This window comes from Mirounga leonina, unplaced genomic scaffold (assembly GCF_011800145.1).
Source record: "Mirounga leonina isolate KUSES-001 unplaced genomic scaffold, KU_Mleo_1.0 Mir_154, whole genome shotgun sequence".
Classification (NCBI taxonomy): domain Eukaryota; kingdom Metazoa; phylum Chordata; class Mammalia; order Carnivora; family Phocidae; genus Mirounga; species Mirounga leonina.
The window spans coordinates 61,565,691-61,587,290 of NW_023270389.1; the positions used below are offsets into that span (position 1 = coordinate 61,565,691).

At 41.9% G+C, this 21,600-nt stretch overlaps 1 protein-coding gene across 8 annotated transcripts in view; it reads right to left on the minus strand.

The window, feature by feature from the left end:
• Positions 1–18,690: 18,690 nt before the first annotated feature.
• CEP170 (centrosomal protein 170) overlaps positions 18,691–21,600 on the minus strand; it is a 128,209-nt gene continuing 125,299 nt past the window's right edge. For 7 of the 8 annotated variants that reach the window (XM_035010954.1, XM_035010950.1, XM_035010949.1 and 4 more), the window contains one exon: positions 20,141–20,633. In XM_035010954.1, coding sequence (XP_034866845.1) covers positions 20,344–20,633 — 290 coding nt within the window. In that variant the 3' untranslated portion in view covers positions 20,141–20,343. Of the gene's footprint in view, positions 20,026–20,140; positions 20,634–21,600 lie in introns of those variants that run through there. The other variant, XM_035010951.1, reaches the window with a different exon arrangement.

The following is a 21,600-nucleotide window of genomic DNA, read 5'->3' on the forward strand; positions in this document are numbered from 1 at the left end:
TTTAAAGCTATGGGTCTCAAAAAGCTGCATAAGATTTATGATTGGGGTGGCTCAGTTGGTTAATTGTCAGACTCTTTGTTTTGGTTCAGGTCATGATCTCAGGGTTGTGAGATCGAGCCCTGCTCAGGCTCTGCATTGAGCATGGAGCCTGCTTGGGATTCTCTGTTTCCTCTGCACCCCCAGCCCCACCAAAAAAGACTCATGATTAGAAGTGAGTCATTTTATTTTCTTTGTGAAGTCAGAATCCTCAGGGACTCCAATTCAGTAGGTCTGGGATGGGGCAGCTGAGTCTGAATTTTTCATGCCCCCCCACTGCCTTTTGCCCCTCCAATTATGATGCTGTAAGTCTACAGACCATTATGTGAAAATTTCTGCTCAAAATGACAAGCTTCTTGGGACATTCAAAACATACTTTGACATGAATTCACATGGACCCTGTGTCAGGTTTCTTATTGGCAGAGCTCCGGCCAGTTCCTAAACTTCTGGAAACCTTCTTGCTCCATTCTTCCCATCATCTCACCTTATTTCCTGATCCCTACCTCTTGATTTGGTCAGCCTGGGTTCTGGATATTGCTCTGCACTTAGTAGGTGTGCAACTAACATTTTATGAATGAGCCATATGCTTGTCGCTTGCCTGGACCCAGGCTCCTGTCAGCTGTTCCTTGCCCAGCTGACTCCTAGAGATCTATCACTGGTTTGATGATGTGAGTTGTCCTGTCCCTTGTCTTGGTTCTGAATCCTACCCATGCCTTCATGAAGGACCCCAACAATTTGTCTTCTTAGACACCAATGCTTGGGGCTGACAATCTCTGAGATTTATGGTTTTTTGGGGGGAGGGGGTTGTTTGTTTTTTTTAAGATTTTATTAATCTATTTATTTAGAGAGAGTATGCAAGTGGGGAAGGGCAGAGGGAGAGGAAGAGAGAATCTTAGGCACTTACCACGGTAAGTGCATGGAGCCTGATGCAGGGCTCGATCTCACGACCCTGAGATCATGACCTGACCCTGAGATCATGACCCAAGCTGAAATCAAGAGTCTGACACTTAACCAACTGAGCCACCCAGGCGCCCCTGAGCTTTATGTTTATTGAGACCTAGTGCAGTTGGGAGATCAGACCCTAGACAAGACCTTTTATTATTATTAAGACTGGCCTGAACTCCCACAACTTCAGCACATCTTAGGAAGAAAGATGGAGGAAGCAGAAAACAGGTTTATGTCTATAAATAATGGCCTCCTGGGAACAAGCCAAGGCAAAACAGAATCAAATGCCATTCCAGAAATGTCAACAGTCCCAGGGAAGCAGGCATGTTTACAATGCAGATCTAAGTCATTTAGAATCGCTGAAGTACAGTCCAGAATACGGAGCTGCTGGCTGTTTAATAGGTATCAATAAATAATCCCAGCACACAGCAAAATTACAACTCTGCACTTCCATCTGGAATTTGATGTTCATGGGCTGATTAGAAACCAGCCACCTGGTGTCATTATATTTTTCCCTTGCCTATTTTAAAAGAATTTCACAATATCCCAGAGCATAAAAGAAATGACAAAACTCACAAGAGAGAATGAGGTTCCAGTTTGGTCTGCATGTTTAAGAGTTGCTCTCAGACACAGAACAAGAATTTCATTTGGTTTAGTTTGGTTTGGTAAATGGAATTCTTTATTTAATAGCCCTGCAACCCTGGGATTCTGCCTGGTAAGATGCTACTTACATTAATTATGAAATTCAATGCAATTTGAGAGCAAATATAAGAAGCTTATGGAGTGACATCTTTCACCCAGTAAATACGTGGCCAGAGAATTGCATGTAAATTCCATTGTGGCCGATCAAATGACAGTTTGAGTTCAATCAGGAATGCTACCATTTAGGGGAATCCTATGGCAAATTTTCTTGTAAAACCAAAGATTCTTTTAAAGTATTAAATGATAATTATCCTTTGTATTTTTTTTTGATAAATACGAATTTCACATGAGTGCACAGAACACTTTTCCATACCTCTCTGTAGGCACATGTTGCTTTCTATCTGCTCTGGCCCTTGTATTAGCTTTCTTATACCCTGGCTAGTCTATTCACTCTCTGATCATGGGCCTTCCTGATATTTGAGTTTTGTGAGCACCTATCTCATGCACTAAGCAAAGCAGGTGCCTGTATTTGTCACCTGAGTGAATATCTGGAGAGTACAATTTATGTTGTTTATTACAGCAGCCAGCACAAATTCCTTTCTTTGCTACCAAGAGGCAACAACACTGAAAACATAATCAACCTTGAAAAGGTTTTACTTGGATCCAAAGATGGTATTATCAAAATGACATTGCCCTGAATTTTAGAGGCTAGTTAACGTTTTCTGTCATAAAATCTCCCTGTGTCATTGTCAGAGAAGGAATCTGTCATTATGCAGAAAAAGGGTTTAAACATTGGGTGTTCTTTGCCTTATTAGGTCCTCAAAGTCATTTACCATTTCATTAGCTATAAGCACAAATAAACTGTAACTATTTCCTGCAATCTGGTAAGCCTGCTTTTCCTCACAAACCTTTATTGTCCTATCACCTGATAGCATATCACTGCAAGAGGTGAAATGAAATGGGGCCATTTATGTCAAGGAGTTTTAAAACGGAGCTGGGAGGCCATTAAGGAGATGGGCCTTATGCACATCCTCACGGGCAAAGCCATGAACTTTTGACCTGAGCCAACCACGAATATTCCAAAGACTCAGCCCGAACACCTGCAATTTGCTATAATAAGGCTTTGCTTAGTGACAGCCTTAACAACCAATGATCCTAAGCCAAGATTACTGTTCCACCACCAACACCAATTGAAATCTTCCGTAAACAACATATGCAAGCATCCCCTTTTGTTTTTAAAAACTCCTGGCTTTTGTTCCCTGGGGCGGGGAGGGAGCACAAGTTGGGCTCCTGCCCAAATCTGTGTTCCCCAGATTGCAGTTCTGAGACCCAGATAAATGCTTTTGTTTTTTATTTAACTCAGCCTCTTTTCTTCGTTAACGTCACCAATTGTGGCAACTCTTTTATGGAATCAGAATTGTTTTTAACTTCTTGAAGTTAGGGACTATCTTAGGGTTTCTGTTTTTTAGGAATTTTGTTTTTTATTACATGGACAATCATGGTTCTGTGTGAAAAATAGCCACTCAAGGAATATACATCTATGGGTTTTGTTGAAAATAGACTCTGAAGAAAACACACCATGGATAAGTTTTTTTTTTTTTTTTTTTTTTTTTTTTTTAGGGCGCCTGGGTGGCTCAGTTGGTTAAGCGACTGCCTTCGGCTCGGGTCATGATCCTGGAGTCCCGGGATCGAGTCCCATATCGGGCTCCTTGCTCAGCGGGGGGTCTGCTTCTCCCTCTGACCCTCCCCCCTCTCATGTGCTCTCTCTTTCTCATTCTCTCTCTCTCAAATAAATAAATAAAATCTTTAAAAAAAAAAAAAGATTTTTTTTTTAATTTTTTTTAATTTAATTGTTGCAAACCATCTGGATGACTTTTCAGCACCACAGAGAGCAGACACATGTTCTAGTTCTTGGTCATGTAACACTCCTCTAAAGTATTTTTGCATAGTAAGGAAGCTATATTAGGGAGCACTGTTGGCATTGTTGGAAAGCTAATGTTGGAGCAAACATGTCTGTGGTGATAGTAGTGAGGCAGTTAGTGCTGGAAGACAATTCTCCTTGGGTCTCTCACATTTCCACATGTGTTGAGAGCAGAGGCCTTTCTTCTGGAGTACATGTGGGGCAAACAGCCTTAGGAAAGAAATACTGACTCCTCAAAAAAAGGGCAGGTTTTCTCACAGCCTTGGAAGATAGAGATGAGCAACATTAATTGTTAAGACAATAAAATGTTTTTATTAGTTGGCATTTGTCACAAACATTGAAAGCCATGACAGAGGTCCCCAAGAGCCATCAGGCATACTCCTGGGGGGTCTCAAGGTTTTCACATTTCCATAGGTAGGAGAGCAGGTAAGGAAGACGGGCACATGTGACACAGTTGATGGTCTGGTGACGTGGAATTCTCACTCATCTTTGAGTCCTCAAAACTGTGTCAGTGTCGATCCTCAGCAGACCTTCAGTAAATGTTCTATTCCTTCTCTCCCTCTTTCAAAACACTGTTTTCCTTCATAATGTCTTTCATTTCATCAAACTCATTTCATTCTCTTTCCCCTTCAATTTCTCTTCTCTTTTCCTCTTCAATTTCTTTAACAAAAAACATAGTCTTTCATTCTCAATTATTTTTAGGATTTAAAATAATTTTGAAAGAGGTAACACTTAACCTAAATTTACTGTAAGAAATGAAAGATTGTTGGGGCACCTGGGTGGCTCAGTCAGTTGGGCATTCAACCCTTGATCTCAGCTTGGGTCTTGACCTTAGGGACAACAAAAGTTCCTAACTTTATATCCATTCCAGAGTTTGTTTTAAAATTTAACTGCACATTAAATAATTCTCAGAATCAGTAGTTATCAGGGAAATGCAAGTTAAAACCACATGAACTCTTCTAAAAAAAACCAAAGCCCCACAATGATATATGTCTACCCAGCTACTAGAATGTCTCAGGCTAGAAGACTGACAAAACCAAGTGTTGCTGAGGATGTGGACCAATTGAAACTCTCACACATTGCTGGTGGGAATGAAAAATGGTACAGCCACTTTAGGAAGCAGTATGATAATACTTTGTGAAATTAAACATACACTTTCCATGTGATCCACCAATCCAACTCTTAGGTATCTCCCAAGAGAAATGAAATATGTCCACATAAATATTTGAACATGTAGGTTCATATCGACATTATTCAAAACCAAAACAGTCAAAAACTATAAGTAAAACCAAAGATGCCTGCTTTCACTACTTCTATTCAACATAGTATTAGAGATTCTAGCCAGAGAAATTAGGCAAGAAAAAGAAATGAGTCATTCAAATTGGAAAAGAAGAAATAAACTTATCTCTGATCACAGATGATATGATATGTAGGAAAACCTAAAGATTACACACACACACGCACACACACACAAATCTATTATAGCTAATAAATGAATTCAGTAAAGTTGCAGGATACAGAATTAACACACAATAATTGGTTGCATCTCTATACACTGACAATGAACAACCCCCCAAAATTAAGAAAACAATCTCATTTACAACAATACCTAAAAGAATAAAATAGGAATAAATACAATAAGGGAGGCAAAAGATTTGTGTACCAGAACTATAAAACATTGCTGAAAGACATTAAAGAAGACATAAATAAGCAGAAAAACGTTCCATGTTCATGGATTGGAAGACTTAATATTATTAAGGTCACAAGACTACCCAAAATGATCTACATAGTTTTCATAGGATTCCATGCAACCCCTATCAATATCTCAATAGTGCTTTTTTTTTTTTTTTTTTTTTTTTTTTTTTCAGAAATAGTAAAAGCTATCCTAAAATTCATATGGAACTTCAAGGGACCCTGAAGTGCTAAGACATTCTTGACAAAGAACAAAGTTAGAGGACTCACTTCCTGGTTTCAAAACTTACTGTAAAACTACTGTAATTAAAACAGTGTGGTACTTATATAAGGACACATATAAACCAATGGAATACAGTCAAGCAATAAACTCAAATATATGGTCAACTGGTTTTTGAAAAGATGCCAAGACTATTCAGTGGGGGAAGGACAGTCTTTTCAACAATGGTGCTAGGAAAATTGGATATCCATGTGCAAAAGAATGAAGTTGGACTCTTTATATCAGATAAAAAATTAACTCAGAATGGATTAAAGATTAAATATAAGACCCAAGGGGCACCTGGGTGGCTCAGTCGTTAAGTGTCTGCCTTCAGCTCAGGTCATGATCCCTGGGTCCTGGGATTGAGCCCCTCATCAGACTCCCTGCTCTGTGGGAAGCCTGCTTCTCCCTCTCCCACTCCCCCTGCTTGTGTTTCCTCTCTCACTGTGTCTCTGTCAAATAAATAAATTAAAAAATCTTTAAAATAAATAAATAAATGTAAGACCCGAAACTGTAAAACTCCTAGAAGAAAACATAAATCTTCATAACATTAGATTTGTCATGATTCTTGGATATGACACCTAAGCACAGGTGACCAAAGAAAAAATAGATAAATTGGACCTTATCAAAATTAAAAATTTTGGGGGCGCCTGGGTGGCTCAGTCGTTAAGCATCTGCCTTCGGCTCAGGTCATGATCTCAGGGTCCTGGGATCGAGCCCCGCATCAGGCTCCCTGCTCAGTGGGAAACCTGCTTCTCCCTCTCCCACCCACCCTGCTTGTGTTCCCTATCTCACTGTGTCTCTATCTGTCAAATAAATAAATAAAATCTTTAAAAAAAAATTAAAAACTTTTGTGCATCAAAGGACACTATCAAGGAAGTGGAAAGACACTCCAAAGAATGGGAAAAAATATTTGCAAATCCCATATTATAAGGGCTTAATATCCAGAAAGAACTCTTACAAGAAAAAGATAAATAATCCACCTTAAAAATGGGCAAAAGACTTGAATAGACATTTGTCCAAAGAAGACAGGCAAATGGCCAATAAGCACATGAAAAGATGCTCAACATCACTAGCCTTTAGGGAAATGCAAATCAAACCACAAGCACAAGCTTCACACCCACTAGAATGCTAATATAAAAAATTAAAAAGTAAAAAAAAATAAAAATTGTTGGTGAAGATGTGGAGAAATTGGAGCCCTTAGGAGTGTTGGTGGGAATGTAAAATGGTGCAGTCCCTGTGGGAACCAGTTTGGCAGTTCCTCAGGAAGTTAAATATAGAATTACCACATGATCCAGCAATTCCATTTCAACTTCTATACTGAATAGAATTGAAAGCAGGGGGTCAAAGAGATCCTCATATACCAGCCAAGAAGTGGAAATAATCCAATGTCAATCAATAAATAAATGGGTAAATAAAATATGATGGATACAATCAATGGAATAGTATTCAGCCTTAAAAAATGAGAATCTGAGGCATGATACCACATGGGTGAACACTGAATACATTATGGCAACATGAAATAAATCAGTCACAAAAGGCCAAATACTGTATAATTCCACTTATTTGAGATACAGAGAGTAGTAACATTCATACAAATAGGCTCAGGGGAGGGAAGAATGGATAATTAGCATCTTTTGGGTAAAACTTTCTTTGGCGGGATGATGGGAAACGTTCTAGAAATGGATGGTGGTGATGGTGGCACCACATTGTGAATCTACTTATCATCACGTAATTGTAGACTTAAAAAGAGTTAAAATGGTAGATTTTATGTTATGTATATTTTAACACAATAAGATAATTAAGCAAAAACTATCTACAACCCAAATATTTATCAGCTTGTGAACAGATAAATTGTGGCTACCTGTTCTTTGGAAAACTATTCAGCAATGATAGTACAAAATATTACTTACTCAAAAAACAGGATACTAAAAGAAAGAAGTGAAACACAAAAAACTCAAACAGTGGGATTCCATTCATATGAACTTCTAGAAAAGGCAAAAGTATAGAGACAGAAGGAAGATCAGTGGTGGTGGCCCTTGGCTGGGGCTGGGAAAGAGGATTGATGGTGTAGTCAAGGCAAACTTGATAGAGGGATGGAACTTTTCTATATCTTGACTGTGGTAGAGGTCTGTCACTGCATACATATATCAAAAATCACCAAACTAAACATTTAAAATTAGTGGATTTTTAATGCAAATATACCTCGGTAAAGCTAATTTAAAGGTATGATCCTAAAAAAATAGTGTTAGTGATGACAGAAGTTCAATGGTCAAAGATAGATCACTTGTGTCATAATGATTTTAGAAACCTATGTCCAATTCTTCCATGATCCAGCTTCTAGAACAAGGGTTAATCAATAACATGGGTTATTGACCAATGGATGGCTGACTCTTTAGCCCTTTTTCCAATTATTCTAGAGGTGTGGGATACACCAGTGAGCAAGAAAAACATAGGTATCAGTTAGTATAGACAAACTATTCCAAAATCTCAGTGGCTTCCACCACAAAGGTTCATTGATGACTCACACTACCTGGATATTGCTGGTTAGCTCACATGTCATCGATCAGAACAAGTCATACAGCAATGTTGGATGTCAATGGAGTGGAGGAGGTCTAATCCTCTGGCAGGGAGTGTCAGAGAATATATCTGAATAATAATAGAGTTTCTCTATTACCTACTATAAGATTATATAATAATAATAAGGCAGAAGGAAGAAAAGAAAAAAAAAATAGAACAGAGTTAAGGAGGTCAGATGCAACAGTATGGAGCAGAACGTAGTATCAAAGAGCTCCCAGGACAGCCCTTGGTGGGAAGCAAGATGGTGGTGGAGGAGAGGGAGTTGGCCACACAGAATCTGGGAAATAGCACTCCTAGGAGAGAGAACATCTAGAGTAAAGGCCCTGAAGTCAGAACGTGCCTGGAATTCCAGAACAGTAAGGAAGCCGGCGTGGCTGGAGTGGAACAGGAGAGCATAGTTGGAGTGGAGGAGATCAAGGCAATGGGGTGGGAGCAAAGGGACAGAACTTTGTAGTCACTGCAAGAACTTTAGCCTTTATTCTGGGTGAAACAAAGAGACAGTGCAGGGTTTTAAGCAGAGAAAGAGTTGATCTGACTTATGACCTATGTCCTATCTTAAAAAGATCGCTGTGGTTATCTGGGGACAAAGGCAAGAAGCAGGGAGACCAACTGCAAGAATTGCAAGAATCCATGCAGGTGATGAGGGTGACTCAGACCAGCAGGACAGCTGTGGAGTGGGTGAGAAGTGGTCAGATTCTGGATATTTTTCAAGGTAAAGTCAGGAGGGTTTTGTGGGTGTGAGAGAAAGAGGAGGGCGAGAATGCCTCCAAGGATTTTGCTTGTTTGTTTGTTCACCTGGGCAGCTGGAGGAATGGAGTCCCCATAATTGAGGTGGGGAAGGCTCTAGGTTTAGCAGGTTCCGTGTAAAACGAGAGATCAGGTGTTTAACTTAAAACATGTCAAATCTGAAAAGTCTGTGGGCAGAGAGGCAAATTTCCACTTCACCGTGGGTGACACAGGTGTCACTTTTCCATTGTCTGGTGTCTTGGAAACCCCACCGGAGACAGAGCCAAGAGAAGCAGACAGCAATGCTGGCCATACCACTCGGAAGATCTTTGACCTTCGGAAGGTCACTCGCACACTTACCTCTCCTCATCTATGCACTTTGGCAATAAAACATGCCCACGGGGATATTATGAGCATTCAAGGACCTGTGAGTATGGCCATAAACTCAAACATGGAATTGAAAATGGCCTCAGTGTCGCTGCAGCTGCTGATTCACTGGGGTTGTCTCATCAAAGGGGTTGGCTGGCTGCTTTGGGATGAAACACAGCACATAAAGTAAACCAGAGTCTCAAGATCCCAGGTATCTAAAACCACAGTTTGGAGACACTAAAGTCACTGAATCTTTTTCTTCCTTTCATAGGCTGATTTATCATTCCAGGCTAGTCCATTCTGGGATAAATCCTTGAAAAATTCCTTGAGCAACGTAAGCTCTTTTGGTGCGTCATAAAATCAGAAATTATATAAAGCTCCATGACCGTGCCTGGAAGCTGCCCCACACCAGCTGGCTGTTGAGGCTGGGTCCCGGACCCTCAGAACCAGGCAACACCGAGGCTCAGCTGCTGCTGAGCTCCCTGCTCCATGTCTGGAGAGCAGCGGAGCACAGATGGGGGCCAGCCCCGGTGTGGTCTGGAGGAACGGGAAGACACTTTGAGATGGATGGGCCTGGAAGTGAGGAACAGCTTTCCACTTAGCCACGTGACCTGGGCAAGCTAAGGCTCAGCTTCTGCCCCTGTAAAATGACAGCGATGACCTCACCTGACCGAGGTTGAGAAGGAAGGATGTCAAGAGACAGGCTGCACAAGCACCTGCCACATGGGGGGCATTCTGCAGTTTAGTCCCGCCCCCCAGCTCGGGCACATGGTCGGTCTACCCAGTGCTGTCTCTGTCTTTGGGATCATGGGAGTACACCGTGGGGACAGCATCCAGTCACCTTCCAGGTGTCAGCTCAACATATCCTAAAGCATTATCTTTATCTCGAAAACCCATTATGACTTGCTCATCCATGGATAATCTGAATTCTTTTTTTTTCTTTTTTAACTATTAAACAGGTTATAGCTCCATTCCATATATCCCCTAGTGCAATGAGGCCCTTACATTTCCTGTTTGAGCATGAAATAATTCCCCCAGTTTTCGTGTTTGAAAACTACCTCACTCAAGCCTCCAAGAGTTTCTCTTCATCCTGCTAATCTGGAGTTTGGTGAACTTGCTCAGGCTCCCCGCACTTTGGAAGACGCACTTTGGGAAATGTTCTTCTGTGGTCTTTTCCGGGAGCCAACAGCTATAACAAGCAGACAGGTGCACACATGCCTAGGGACTGACATTTCAGGTAGGTTATCTCAGCTATTTGTAAGACAGGCTTAATTATGAATTAAGCCTTAATTATTCATTAGGATCTTGGGTCTAGGAGAAAAAAAAATCTTCAGATATTTTGTTTTTTTCTCCAAACCCAACAAGAGTGAATCTTTGCTACTCAGAGAACCCAAAGATGAATACTGAGATAAATAATGCAGTTTAAGCAATACATTGCTCTGAGGGAGCCCTGTGACATTATTATCCTTATAACACACCCTTATAAAATAAAATGTGAAGGAGAAAAATAGTTTCTTTTTTGCTTATTACTTTAAGAATGAGAAAACCCTAATGGCCTTTAGTGAACAGCATCTTCTCCAAATGCACTATCAGCGGACTTCTGAGGGATTCTGGAATGGATTCACTGCTTTCTCTGAAAACCAGGGCATGACCTATTTCATACAATCTTGTTTTGATTCAAATGCATAGGAATGAAAAAGTAATTTCCAATGTGCAAAGCCAGCAACCTTGATGTACAATTTTGCTCCCTGAGTGTTAAGATGGAAACAGCACATGGATTTGCCCAGTATTGTCTCTTGTGTGGTTGGAAAAGTATAGGTAAGTGGGTTTGTAGTTCTCCCAGCCCAGGAGATTACCATTTTTTGCAGTGACCACCTGCATGGGACAATCGTCTTTGTCCTTCTCTTGCTCCAGCCACTGCTGTGGCAACCACAGCGTTGAATGGATGTTACGTGGCGACACCGGCCATCTGCCAACAGCCCAGCATGGAGCACCTGCAGGAGCAGGCCAGCACTCCCACAGGCCTCCCCTGCATGCACGAGGGATGCTTGCACAGCGGGAGGTGGGAGCTGGTGAGCAAAGGCTCCTCCCACCCTTCAAGTGCTCGGTCTATTCTGAAGCATGGTCTACACAGTTCATTAGGTGGCCTTGGTGGGATCAAGCCTAGGTGGCCTGGAAGAGATGACCCAAGAAGTCATCACTGACCTCCCTGTTTCACTCTCCCCAATTCCTCACTCCTGTTTTCTAGGAATACTTTCCCAAAGGAGAAAATTCTGGAAGCCAACTAAGACAATGAGCTAGACACATATATTAAGGAGCTCGTGATGGATTATCAAGGGCTCTTGGAGGGGTGCAACCCCCCCCCCCCAGCCCCGGATCTCGCTGAGACCACAACTAAGTCACCGACCAAAGAACCAGTGTATTAAAAAAAAAAAAAGCCACAATTCTCTGAAAAAAGAAATTCTGAAATCTTCTTTAGTAATTCCATTAGGGATTCATATCTTCATTGCATATAAGTTTTCCTAAATAGGAGGTGGAGTAACAGAGGCCTGGATGTTGGATGTCAGCTCAGTGTCTATAATTTCATAAGCCAGTAAATGAGTTCAGTGGCCTCTGTTCTTTTCAGCAATGCTGGTTCAGGTTCTGAAGAGAAGTTCACTGCCAGTTCAGGTCTCTTTACGTTTCGTCTCCTTCAAATGTGTGACAAGTCGATCTGAGGAATGACTCTCCTTGTTAGACATGCTGGAAATTCAGCATCGGTTTTACTCTTTTAACTGATCGACGTTCTGTGAGCACATGTCAAATAAAGGAGGGAAAGGAGATATATCTCAAAACATTGTTTTTTGAATTGACACATCTCGGGCATGCAAACAAGCACAGAAAGTAACAAGTTTCTAGGGCATACCATCAAAATAAGACAGTTGTTAATACTTTATCTTATTTGCCTTAAACCCACCATTTCAGTAAACAAAAATGCTATTTTTAAATAAACAAAACGTGACAGCCCAACTAAAGACTCACCCGATGTTCATCTCCTTCTCTTCATCCTCAGGGATAACTCCATTCAGGTATTGGTCTGAGTCATTCCTATCTATGCTTTTGTCCTTCTGCATGCATATGCACCCAGAAATAATCGGGTAGTCCCCCGCATTCTAGCTCTTGCTGTTGTTGGGAAGTCTAGTTGTAGTTCCTGGTGAAAAAAGTCTCTTCTCTCTTTGATTACTTTTAAGATTTTATCTTTGACTTTGGTGTTTTACAATTTCACTACAAGGTAACCAGGTATTTAAGAAAAATGTATCAGGCTTGGGGCGCCTGGGTCGCTCAGTTGGTTAAGCGACTGCCTTCGGCTCAGGTCATGATCCTGGAGTCCCGGGATCGAGTCCCGCATCGGGCTCCCTGCTCAGCAGGGAGTCTGCTTCTCCCTCTGACCCTCCTCCCTCTCATGCTCTCTGTCTCTCATTCTCTCTCTCTCAAATAAATAAATAAAATCTTTAAAAAAAAAAAAAAAGAAAAATGTATCAGGCTTGACACTGACTGCAATTTATAAATCTAAGGATCCGTATCATTTCTGGAAAAAAGATCATCTATTCTCTCCTTGGACAATGCCTTTCTCATGCCTGGTCACCCTCTCTTTGAGGTGGCTCTTGTGAAAATCTCCATTCTGACTGCCTAGCATGCACACTTGCAACGCTCATGTCCTTTCCTTGCACCCAAGCCCCTGGTCACCAAGTACCAGTGACCAGCAATCTCTCCGCAAGACACAGAATCAGCTCTGTATTTCAGCTTCCTTTTTAATCCCTGGCCCTGGAAAATTTTGAGTTAAGTTATGCTACTAAAACCATGTTTGTTATACTTTATCCAGTCTTTTAGGTGTTATGAGGGAGAGAGATTTTACGTCTGGTTGATATTGATTAGAAGGACAGGACAACACATCTTAAAATACATCTTCTTGCAGATTCCTCTCTCTCTCATGATAGATTGATGACTCTACCAGGGTCTTAATAGAATGTAATAGCTCAAAGGTCAGAAGTTAAGGTTAGGAGTACCTTGCTGATCCACTGCCTTATAGCTTATGAATATAAAATGCTGGCATTTCAAGTCAAGGCATCTATCACTCACCTCCTGAAGAGTTTCAAAAAGGACCTTCCTTACTGCCTGCAATGAACTTAAGATAGTGCTTTGAGGTGATCATGAGGTTTGATTCCAGAAATTGCTAAGTGATTGGGTAGGGGTAGGTTGGGAGGAGGAGGAGGAGGGGGACAAAGGGGCCTCTGACAGGCAGAAGCTTCTGTCTAGCTCACAATCCTTCTCCCCCACCCAAGCTGCTTTGTGAGTCCCAGGGCTTTGTATCAGGGCTGATGCCAGGTTAGGAAACCAGCTTCAGAAAGTTCCAGGTCAGCAAGTTTTCTGACATCCTCATTGTACTCCAGTGCTAATCACAGTGCCTAGGATAAGTAGATGTTCAATCAGTACTTCCTGAATGAATAAGTCATCTAAGACATTTCCAGAGGGCTGAAGCGCTCTGGCTGGAGAGGCAAGGGGAAGGGGAAAACAAGGGCAAGTTCCAGACAGGTTTACATTTGGCAATCTTTAAAGCTACTGTCTCCTCCATTCTGAACTTCCCTCCCACACACAGTTCCCAGTGTCAGGTGACATCAGAAATGGTCATGGCTGGGGCGGCTGGGTGGCTTACTCGGTTGAGTATCCAACTCTTGATTTCGGCTCAGGTCATGATCTCAGGGTGGTGAGATTGAGCCCTGGGTTGGGCTCCATGCTAGGTGTGGAGTCCACTTGAGATTCTCTCTCTCCCTCTGCTTCTGCCACCAAGAATATATATATATATATGGTTGGTGAAAACTAAGAGCACAAGCGGGAGGCAGGGAGGCAGGGAGACAGGGAGGGAGGCAGGGAGGCCAAGCCCCCATTGCACATGCCCGCCTCCTCGCTACCACCTGAGCTCTGGGCTCCCTGAGAGTGAGGCTGTGCATGGAAGGGGCTACCGTTAGTAACTTGCCAGGTATGTGGCAGGTGGAGTGACCCTGGTGCAAACCCCACCTGTGCTGCTACTATATACATAAATATAAAAGAAATGGTCATGGCATGGATAAGGGGGGTTTGAGTTGAGGATATATTTTGTTTGGGTTTAGGATATAATTATGTGGTTCCTAGTCTCTTCTCAGTGTAGTTAACCTGTTGTTGCCACCGGTTCCCGTGTAGGAATGGCCTCCAGAAACTCTCCTACCAGCCATTGGTGCCAACTCCACCTGCGGGTGCTAAGGCTCTCTTGCTTCCCGGTGGAGATCAAGTCACGGGAATTTTCCACGCTGCCCACAGTCCGCTTGCCAGATACACTGTGCCACAGTTGTCCCCAGTTATGTTGCCCGTCTCCCGGCTGGCACTGCCGTGACGCTAGAGCGCCTGCTCCCCCTTCCCCCCCCTCACGTTGTGGGGGTCCTCATTGTCTGCTAGAGAAGACATTCTTCTCTCTTTAAATTCCAGCTAAGGCATTCTGTCAAAGCCTGAGAATCTGCTTTCATTTCTCTGAAAGCCATATAAATTCCCCCAAGGGCTGTGGTCGTAAAAATCTCAAAACCAGAGAGAATTAATTACATGTGAGTTTTGCTTTCTATCCTGCCACAGTCCTCCTCAGAGGCTACGAGCAATTGGTTGTCCAAAGGGAGAAATACGAGGGAAAACAAATTCTCCAAATACAGCCCTGGCCAAGCAGGGCCCGCCATATAGAAGGGGTTCGGGAGGTGCTAGGCCCTTTCTCCTGGAAGTGGGGTCATCATCACTAGGACGTCCTGGTTCAGCCCAAACCACTGACAGTCTTCACGTGGGCAAAAGGGAAACGAGCAGACTATTATGGTGGAGACACAGAGCCGGAGGATTTCTGGGAGAAGCAGCTTAAGGAAGAATGACAATGAATGGAAGAGTGAGTGGCGAGTAGTTTGCTAAAGGGCACGAGAAGAGAGGCAGAATTACTATAAAGGTAACAAGGTATGTTTCTGCCACAAATCTGGGGAAGAGAGCAAAGAGTACACTATCTGAAGGTCAGAGAAGAAAAACTAATGTAACAGGAAGATACCTCAGAGAACAGCTAGCTCTTTACAGATCAGGAAACAGGCTGGGGTTGAAAAAACTTCCCCGAAGCCAACAATAGGTTAGGTTTAGTTGCAGGATTTCTAACACACCGAATGGCTTTCTGCTGCCTCTATACTCCACTGTCTCTTCATGACCGAGAATAAAGAGGATAGAAGTCAGTTAGACCCCGGTTCAGAGCTTGACTCCCAGAGCCTCTTACTTGACTCAAGCCTCTACTCCTTCCTAAAATGGGACTCATAATTCTTGTCTATTATAATTCTGAGTTGTTGTGAAATTTACATGAGGTGCTAAAGAGCCCAGCCCAGTGTCAGCACACAGCAGTTGCTCATTTTAGATTGATATTCAAATTCTTTGGTAGGAACACAGTCTCGACTCTCAAATTGGCTTCCAGTTCTCCCAGTACAACACATTTTGATACAAAAATCTTCACAAGATCTTATTTTCTGTTTAAGAAAGAACATATGGTGAAGATTTTATTTAATTCATCAGCTAATGGTTCCCCCATCACAATAAGATGTGAAAACCAATACAAAGCAAACTGCAGAGGACAGACATATATATAAGCCCAGGTAGAATGCTAACAGGTACAAAGCTGGTCACTTTCGGGCACAGTAATGAGCTGCCATCCCCACCTGATGCACTCCCCGCCTTCTTCTACTACTTACTTTTCTTATTCTTTTTTTTTGTGGAAACAGCCTTATTGTGGTCAAATTCACATACCTCTTTTATATAGATATACAGATGTTATAACCATAATGCACAATTAACAATTTTTAGTGTATTTACAGTTGTGCAACAATTACCATAATTTTAAACATTTTCATCACCCCAAAAGCAACCCCATAGTCCTGAACTATAAACCCCTAATCTTCCCATCCCCACCCCCCCCCCCCCCCGCCGCCCCAGCCATTGCCAACCCTTAGTCTACTTTCTGTATGTATTTATCCATTCTGGACCTTTCATATAGATATCATACAAGTGGCCTTTTGTGATTGGCTACTTTCATTTCTCAGAATGTTTCCAAGATTCATCTACATTGTAGCATGCATCAGTACTTCCTTTTCTTTAATGGCCAAATAATATTCCATTGCATGGCCCATTTTTATCTTACACTGACTGTGCTATTTCTCTTAAGATGTAAAATATGTAAAACTCATGAGGTCTAATGGGCTAGAATGTTCTGTTCCTTTCCAGAACGGATCCCTGATACTAAGGTCAGTTTCCCCATTCAAGCCACAGGCTCCCAACAATGTTGGATTCTGGTTGCTTTCCTGAAATTTATTTTATCTGCTTCCAAACAGGTGAGCACAACTGGTGAGAAGGATTTTCCACTCACTCAGCCTCTGGCCAAGTCACCACTATGGCAGCCACGGTGAATGCTTCGTGCACACCAGCTCTAGAAAAACATAAGTTCCAGGCCTACCAGCCAAATGTTATGGTCTGATGTGGTAGCCGGAGGGGTCTGGTCTGGGAGTATGTGCTTAGAAACGTGAAGAGAAAAGAAGGCAGTCTTCACCTCCGCTAACCCTCCTGGCCACGCTGGGCGAGCTGTGCGAGTGAAGTCCGGCTGACCCCTTCCCTCCCTTTCCCCTCGCCCGCCAGCACCGGGTGCTCTACAGGGGTGTTGTTCCTCCTTCGGATGAGAAGAATCCTAGCAGACCACTTCCTTCCTGAGAAATGAGGGGTTCCCAGCAAATTTGCATTTCTAGGGAGGAGCCTACAGAAAGGATCTTTTCGGAGCCAGCTGTGTAAACTCACTGGGGAGAAACGGCAGAACGTCACTTCTCCACCTGACATCATCTGTGGACTTAATTTTTAGTTTCTCTTTTTTGTGACTCTATTCTAGCACAGAAGGTCTGTGAGGGCGATAGTTGATCGCTGTTCACTGGTGGTAACCCGGTGCCCATGGGCGTCAGGCACTCGGTACGTGTTTGTTGAATAGAAGTAGGATCTGGACTATAATGGAGGACAAGGGGTTTGGAGAACATGGTGAAAGGAAGGTTTTATAGAACAAAGCATCAGAGACAAGTCTTTCTGGAGAAAAAGAGGAAGGGGAGCCATTTCACAGCCACAGAGCCCTTGGACTGGACTCCAGTTGGCACGCGGAGAATGACCACGATGCTCTCGTTCTGTAGATCAGAATGCGGAGAGGCACATTTTAGCTAATGAGGGATGTGTCTGGATCCCAGGCTTCCAAGCCTAATTTCCTTTCAAAAGTTAGGATCCTGACAGAGATATGGCAAGCAACGCCAAGATGAGGGAAGCCAAATGGCACAGATGTTTGAAAGTGCAGGGTCTGTTCAGGAAATAAGATTATCTTAGTGACCTAGAAGGAAGAAACGTGTGTACATGTAGCAGGGAGGGAGGAGGGAAATGCAAGCGCATGGCACAGCCCTGTTCTGTGGCCCGGTCAAGCGAGGAAGCTTCACAAAGAGGTCAGTGGGCCTCTGAAGAAGGGAGGGGAGGTGGGTGAGCAGGAAGGAAGGACAAAGAGAGGCAAGTGCACAGAGCCGCCAAGAATTGCTCCAGACTGTCGGGAACCTGTGGGAGAGGCTGTACCAGGTATCACAGACATGTAAGCAAAGGACCAGATCTGGAAAGCCTACGAGGGTCAAGCTGAGAAACAGAATGTTGAACAGTATTCAAGATCCTCGGGTATGGACGGTACAGTGCAAGAAAATGAATCCGAATGGATAGTTCTCAAATTTAGGATGTCCAAGATACTTTAAATTTCTTTGTCCCCCAAATATATCATGATCATAAAGCCTTCTGATGATTCCAGGACAGCAAGAAATAAAGGCCTTGTGTGTGCACATTACAATTAGAGTATTAAGCTAAGAGAATGAGATTTATAAAAATTTGCTACGAAATCTTTTCTTTAGTCAAAATACTATGAAGTCTCACAATTATCACATATAAGTTAGAACTGAAGGATTCCTTGTTTTGCTAAGCCTTGGACAATGGTGTATAGTTATTTGGTAAACTGATGAAGCATTAGCAAACCAGATGGTAGAATAAAATGTACAATCAATGTATAAAGTTCCAGAAACACTTTATTTAAAAATGGAGTTGTAAATGCATAACAAAATAACATAAGTAATAAATGTAACAAAAATAAATAAGGAGGATAATGTATTCATACAAAATAAAAATAACATAGTAAAAGGCCAAATGTTTATAATTGAACAAAACCGTGTAAACACTTAAAGGATAATGTAAGTTGAGTAGATGCTAATATTTTCCTAAACAACTCCTTACCTACTTCCATGGGGTATCAGTACCCACACATTAAATAAAAGAGGGAGCAGTGGTGATTATTTTGTTTGACTTTCTCTTCAAATGGATTGACCCTGTTTTAATGTTTCACTTATTCCTTCAAAGCATTTGTATCATTCCATTCATGTTCTTTAAAACCTTTTTTTTTCAGTCTTCCTTTATTAGACAGAATGGAGAAGTTAGCTTTACAAGGAGAATAGTTCATTTGCCATTTTTTTTAATTTAAAGAAAAATATGAGATTCATTATACAGCAGACTTTTGTTTTTACATCTCTACAAAAAGGGTTCTTTTGCATCTTTATTAACTGGCCCAACAGTACAGGAGTTTTTAAATCTTGTAAAGTTTTGAAGCATAGAGTTAGTTTGTCTCTTGAAACCAATGTAGTACAGGATTATTGCTGAAATACTAAAGACCATTCATAAAAGTTGCAAAGCCGCAGTTTTAACCTTTATAGGCTGATGGGGTCAAGGGAGAAATCCAAGTCTACTAAGTAATATTTAAAGGAATTAAGATTCACCCAAATTATAGTGTTCTGGAAACACAAAGATAATGACTTTCTTTTAAAACTTATCCAAATGTGAAGTTACTGGAAAGAGAAAGAACAAGTTTACAGAAGGTGTTTTTCCACAGGCTTCCTGTTTAGTAGCATGGCCTGAGCCTTCATCGTTGCCGTCTTGCAGGGTACTTATAAATGTTTAAGATGGACAGGATTTACTACTGGGTCCTACAGGGAAACACACAGAAGCAATTCATTGCTTGGGAGTGAAACTATCAGCTAATCTTATGACTACTGGTTCTCCAAGTCTCCTAATGAAGAAAATTTTAACTCCATGATCATTTCAAGGGAATTTTTTTTTCAACTGTCACACATAAACTCGGTAACACAGGACCAATATATGTGTTTTCAGTTTAAAAAATATACTCCACCTAAGTAGTCTAGTTTAATATTTCTAGTTATCATTTGCCCTAAAATGAGACAAAATCTTACTTCCGTTAAAAAAAATTGAAAAAAAGTGCCAAATTGAGCTTGAAAGTGGAGTAAAACATGGAGGGGTTAAAACAAATACAGTATTATCAATCTCCTATGTACAAAAAAGATGGTTAGTCCTTATTGATATACAGCTATGTCCACCTACCACTCCCGGCAAATCTTAGTGCAAACATAATAGTTCATCTCCATAAACCCCAAGACAATTTACGTAGCAACAAAGTTATATAAATCACATATATGCTGGAAAATTTCAGAACACAAGAACGACTGTTTTGAAAGGTCAGTTGGACTGTGGAGAGTAACATGTCATTGTATCCAATGGTAATGAATACTAATATAAATCCTATTATTAAGAAGCAAATATAAGTGTTTAACAAATCTGTACAGATGAAGAGGAAGTCCATTTCGGGGAGCAGCTTGGCACAGAAGACATGGGGGTCAGAAATGTTGGGTATTTAATTTGCTTGTAGGTCACAGCATGGCTTAAAGAAAAAAAACAAAGATCTATGAAGGGAAAGGATGCACTTATAGAATTCAATTTGAAAATCATAAAACCACAAAAAGCAAAACTGCCACAATCTGCTTTTTCCTACATGGGCATACTCGTGGTTTTCTAATGGCCTGAAATGATTAACAGGATACCACATCATAGGTAAAAAAATAAATAAATAAAATTAAGAAGACAGAGAGAACAAGATTGTAGCTGACCAAGCTGTCTTGTTTTGTATAAGTCAACACTATGCTGCTTCCAATATTCCTAGTCATTCCACGGGTACTCATTTTTAACGATAGAGAGAAAGTCATTCATGTACTGTAACGTCTTCCTCTTCCCCATCAGGGTTGAACCTATTGAAATGGATACTGAAATCAGCCTCAGACTCGGCATTCTCAAATTCAGCTGACACTGCGAGAGCGGCAGGATGGGGAGCCCTAGCTTCTGGCTGGCCAAGTGTCGGTGTCTGACCCGGGCTGCTGTGGTTATTCACGGGACTGGACTTCTGTTTTGGTGGAGATGGCAAGATAGAGCTGGGGAATCCCATGTTGTTCAGAGCCTCCAGAGTTCCATCCGGGTCAATCATAGCATTGATTGCTGAAGGAAAAAAAAAAGGAATACGGGGGACAAAGATAATTGTAGATGCAGTTAAATTTGGATGTGAACACTGCTTATGACTCGGATAATGTTTCAACTAAGGATGCTTGTATGAGCTTAAATTTGGCCAATCCTTTTGATACCGTATTTAAAACCCATTTTTAATAATTCGGGGGCTGACCTCTACTGTAGACGATACGGACCTGAATGCTTTCTCTGGTGCCATGAACAGGCTCACATATGGGCCCTTTTGGAGTCTGTTGGAAGACTGAGATTTGAGAGAAAGATCTTTCTGAAATTTGCTTTCATCACTGTGACAGGATAGGGAAAACGCTGGGTGTGATTTTAATAAGCATTCCTAGCTGTATTACCATGCAGATAACTGGGGGTTCATTGCTAAGATGGGGTTCCAAGGAACTGGAAGGCTGGGGAGGCCGGGAGAACATCATCCCACTCTGAATGCTACCACAGCATGCTGTCATTCATCCTGGTAAGAGTGTGGGGCCATCAGTGTGTGCCCCTGAGCCACGGGGACGCCCTCAGAACCCAATGGCAGCTCCAGCAGGCCATACAGACCTTGCTACTCCATGGGAGGGACCAGTGAAAGAGCAGCTTTCCATCCAAAAGATCCTTGAGTGATTTTCAACTTGGCACTGGGGAGAGTGGGAGTTGGCAGAAGGAAGTACCTTTGATATAACAATTACTCAAGAGGTCCTTTTCAAAGTATACTCCCCTTCCATCAGCTAACACTCTTCCCCATGGGGGTAAAACATAACCCTTCGGGGTGTGGAGACTGACCAGACGTTAAGATCATTTAGCGAGGACCAACATATTCTGCCTATGGTAATTCAAGAAACAAAGACTGAGTAGAATCAGCAGTTGACTCTGGAAGCTACTTGTTGTGCAGACTTCTAGTTCAAGACACACATGGGCATTCATGCCGGAGTAAGATCTGGTGCACACGGGG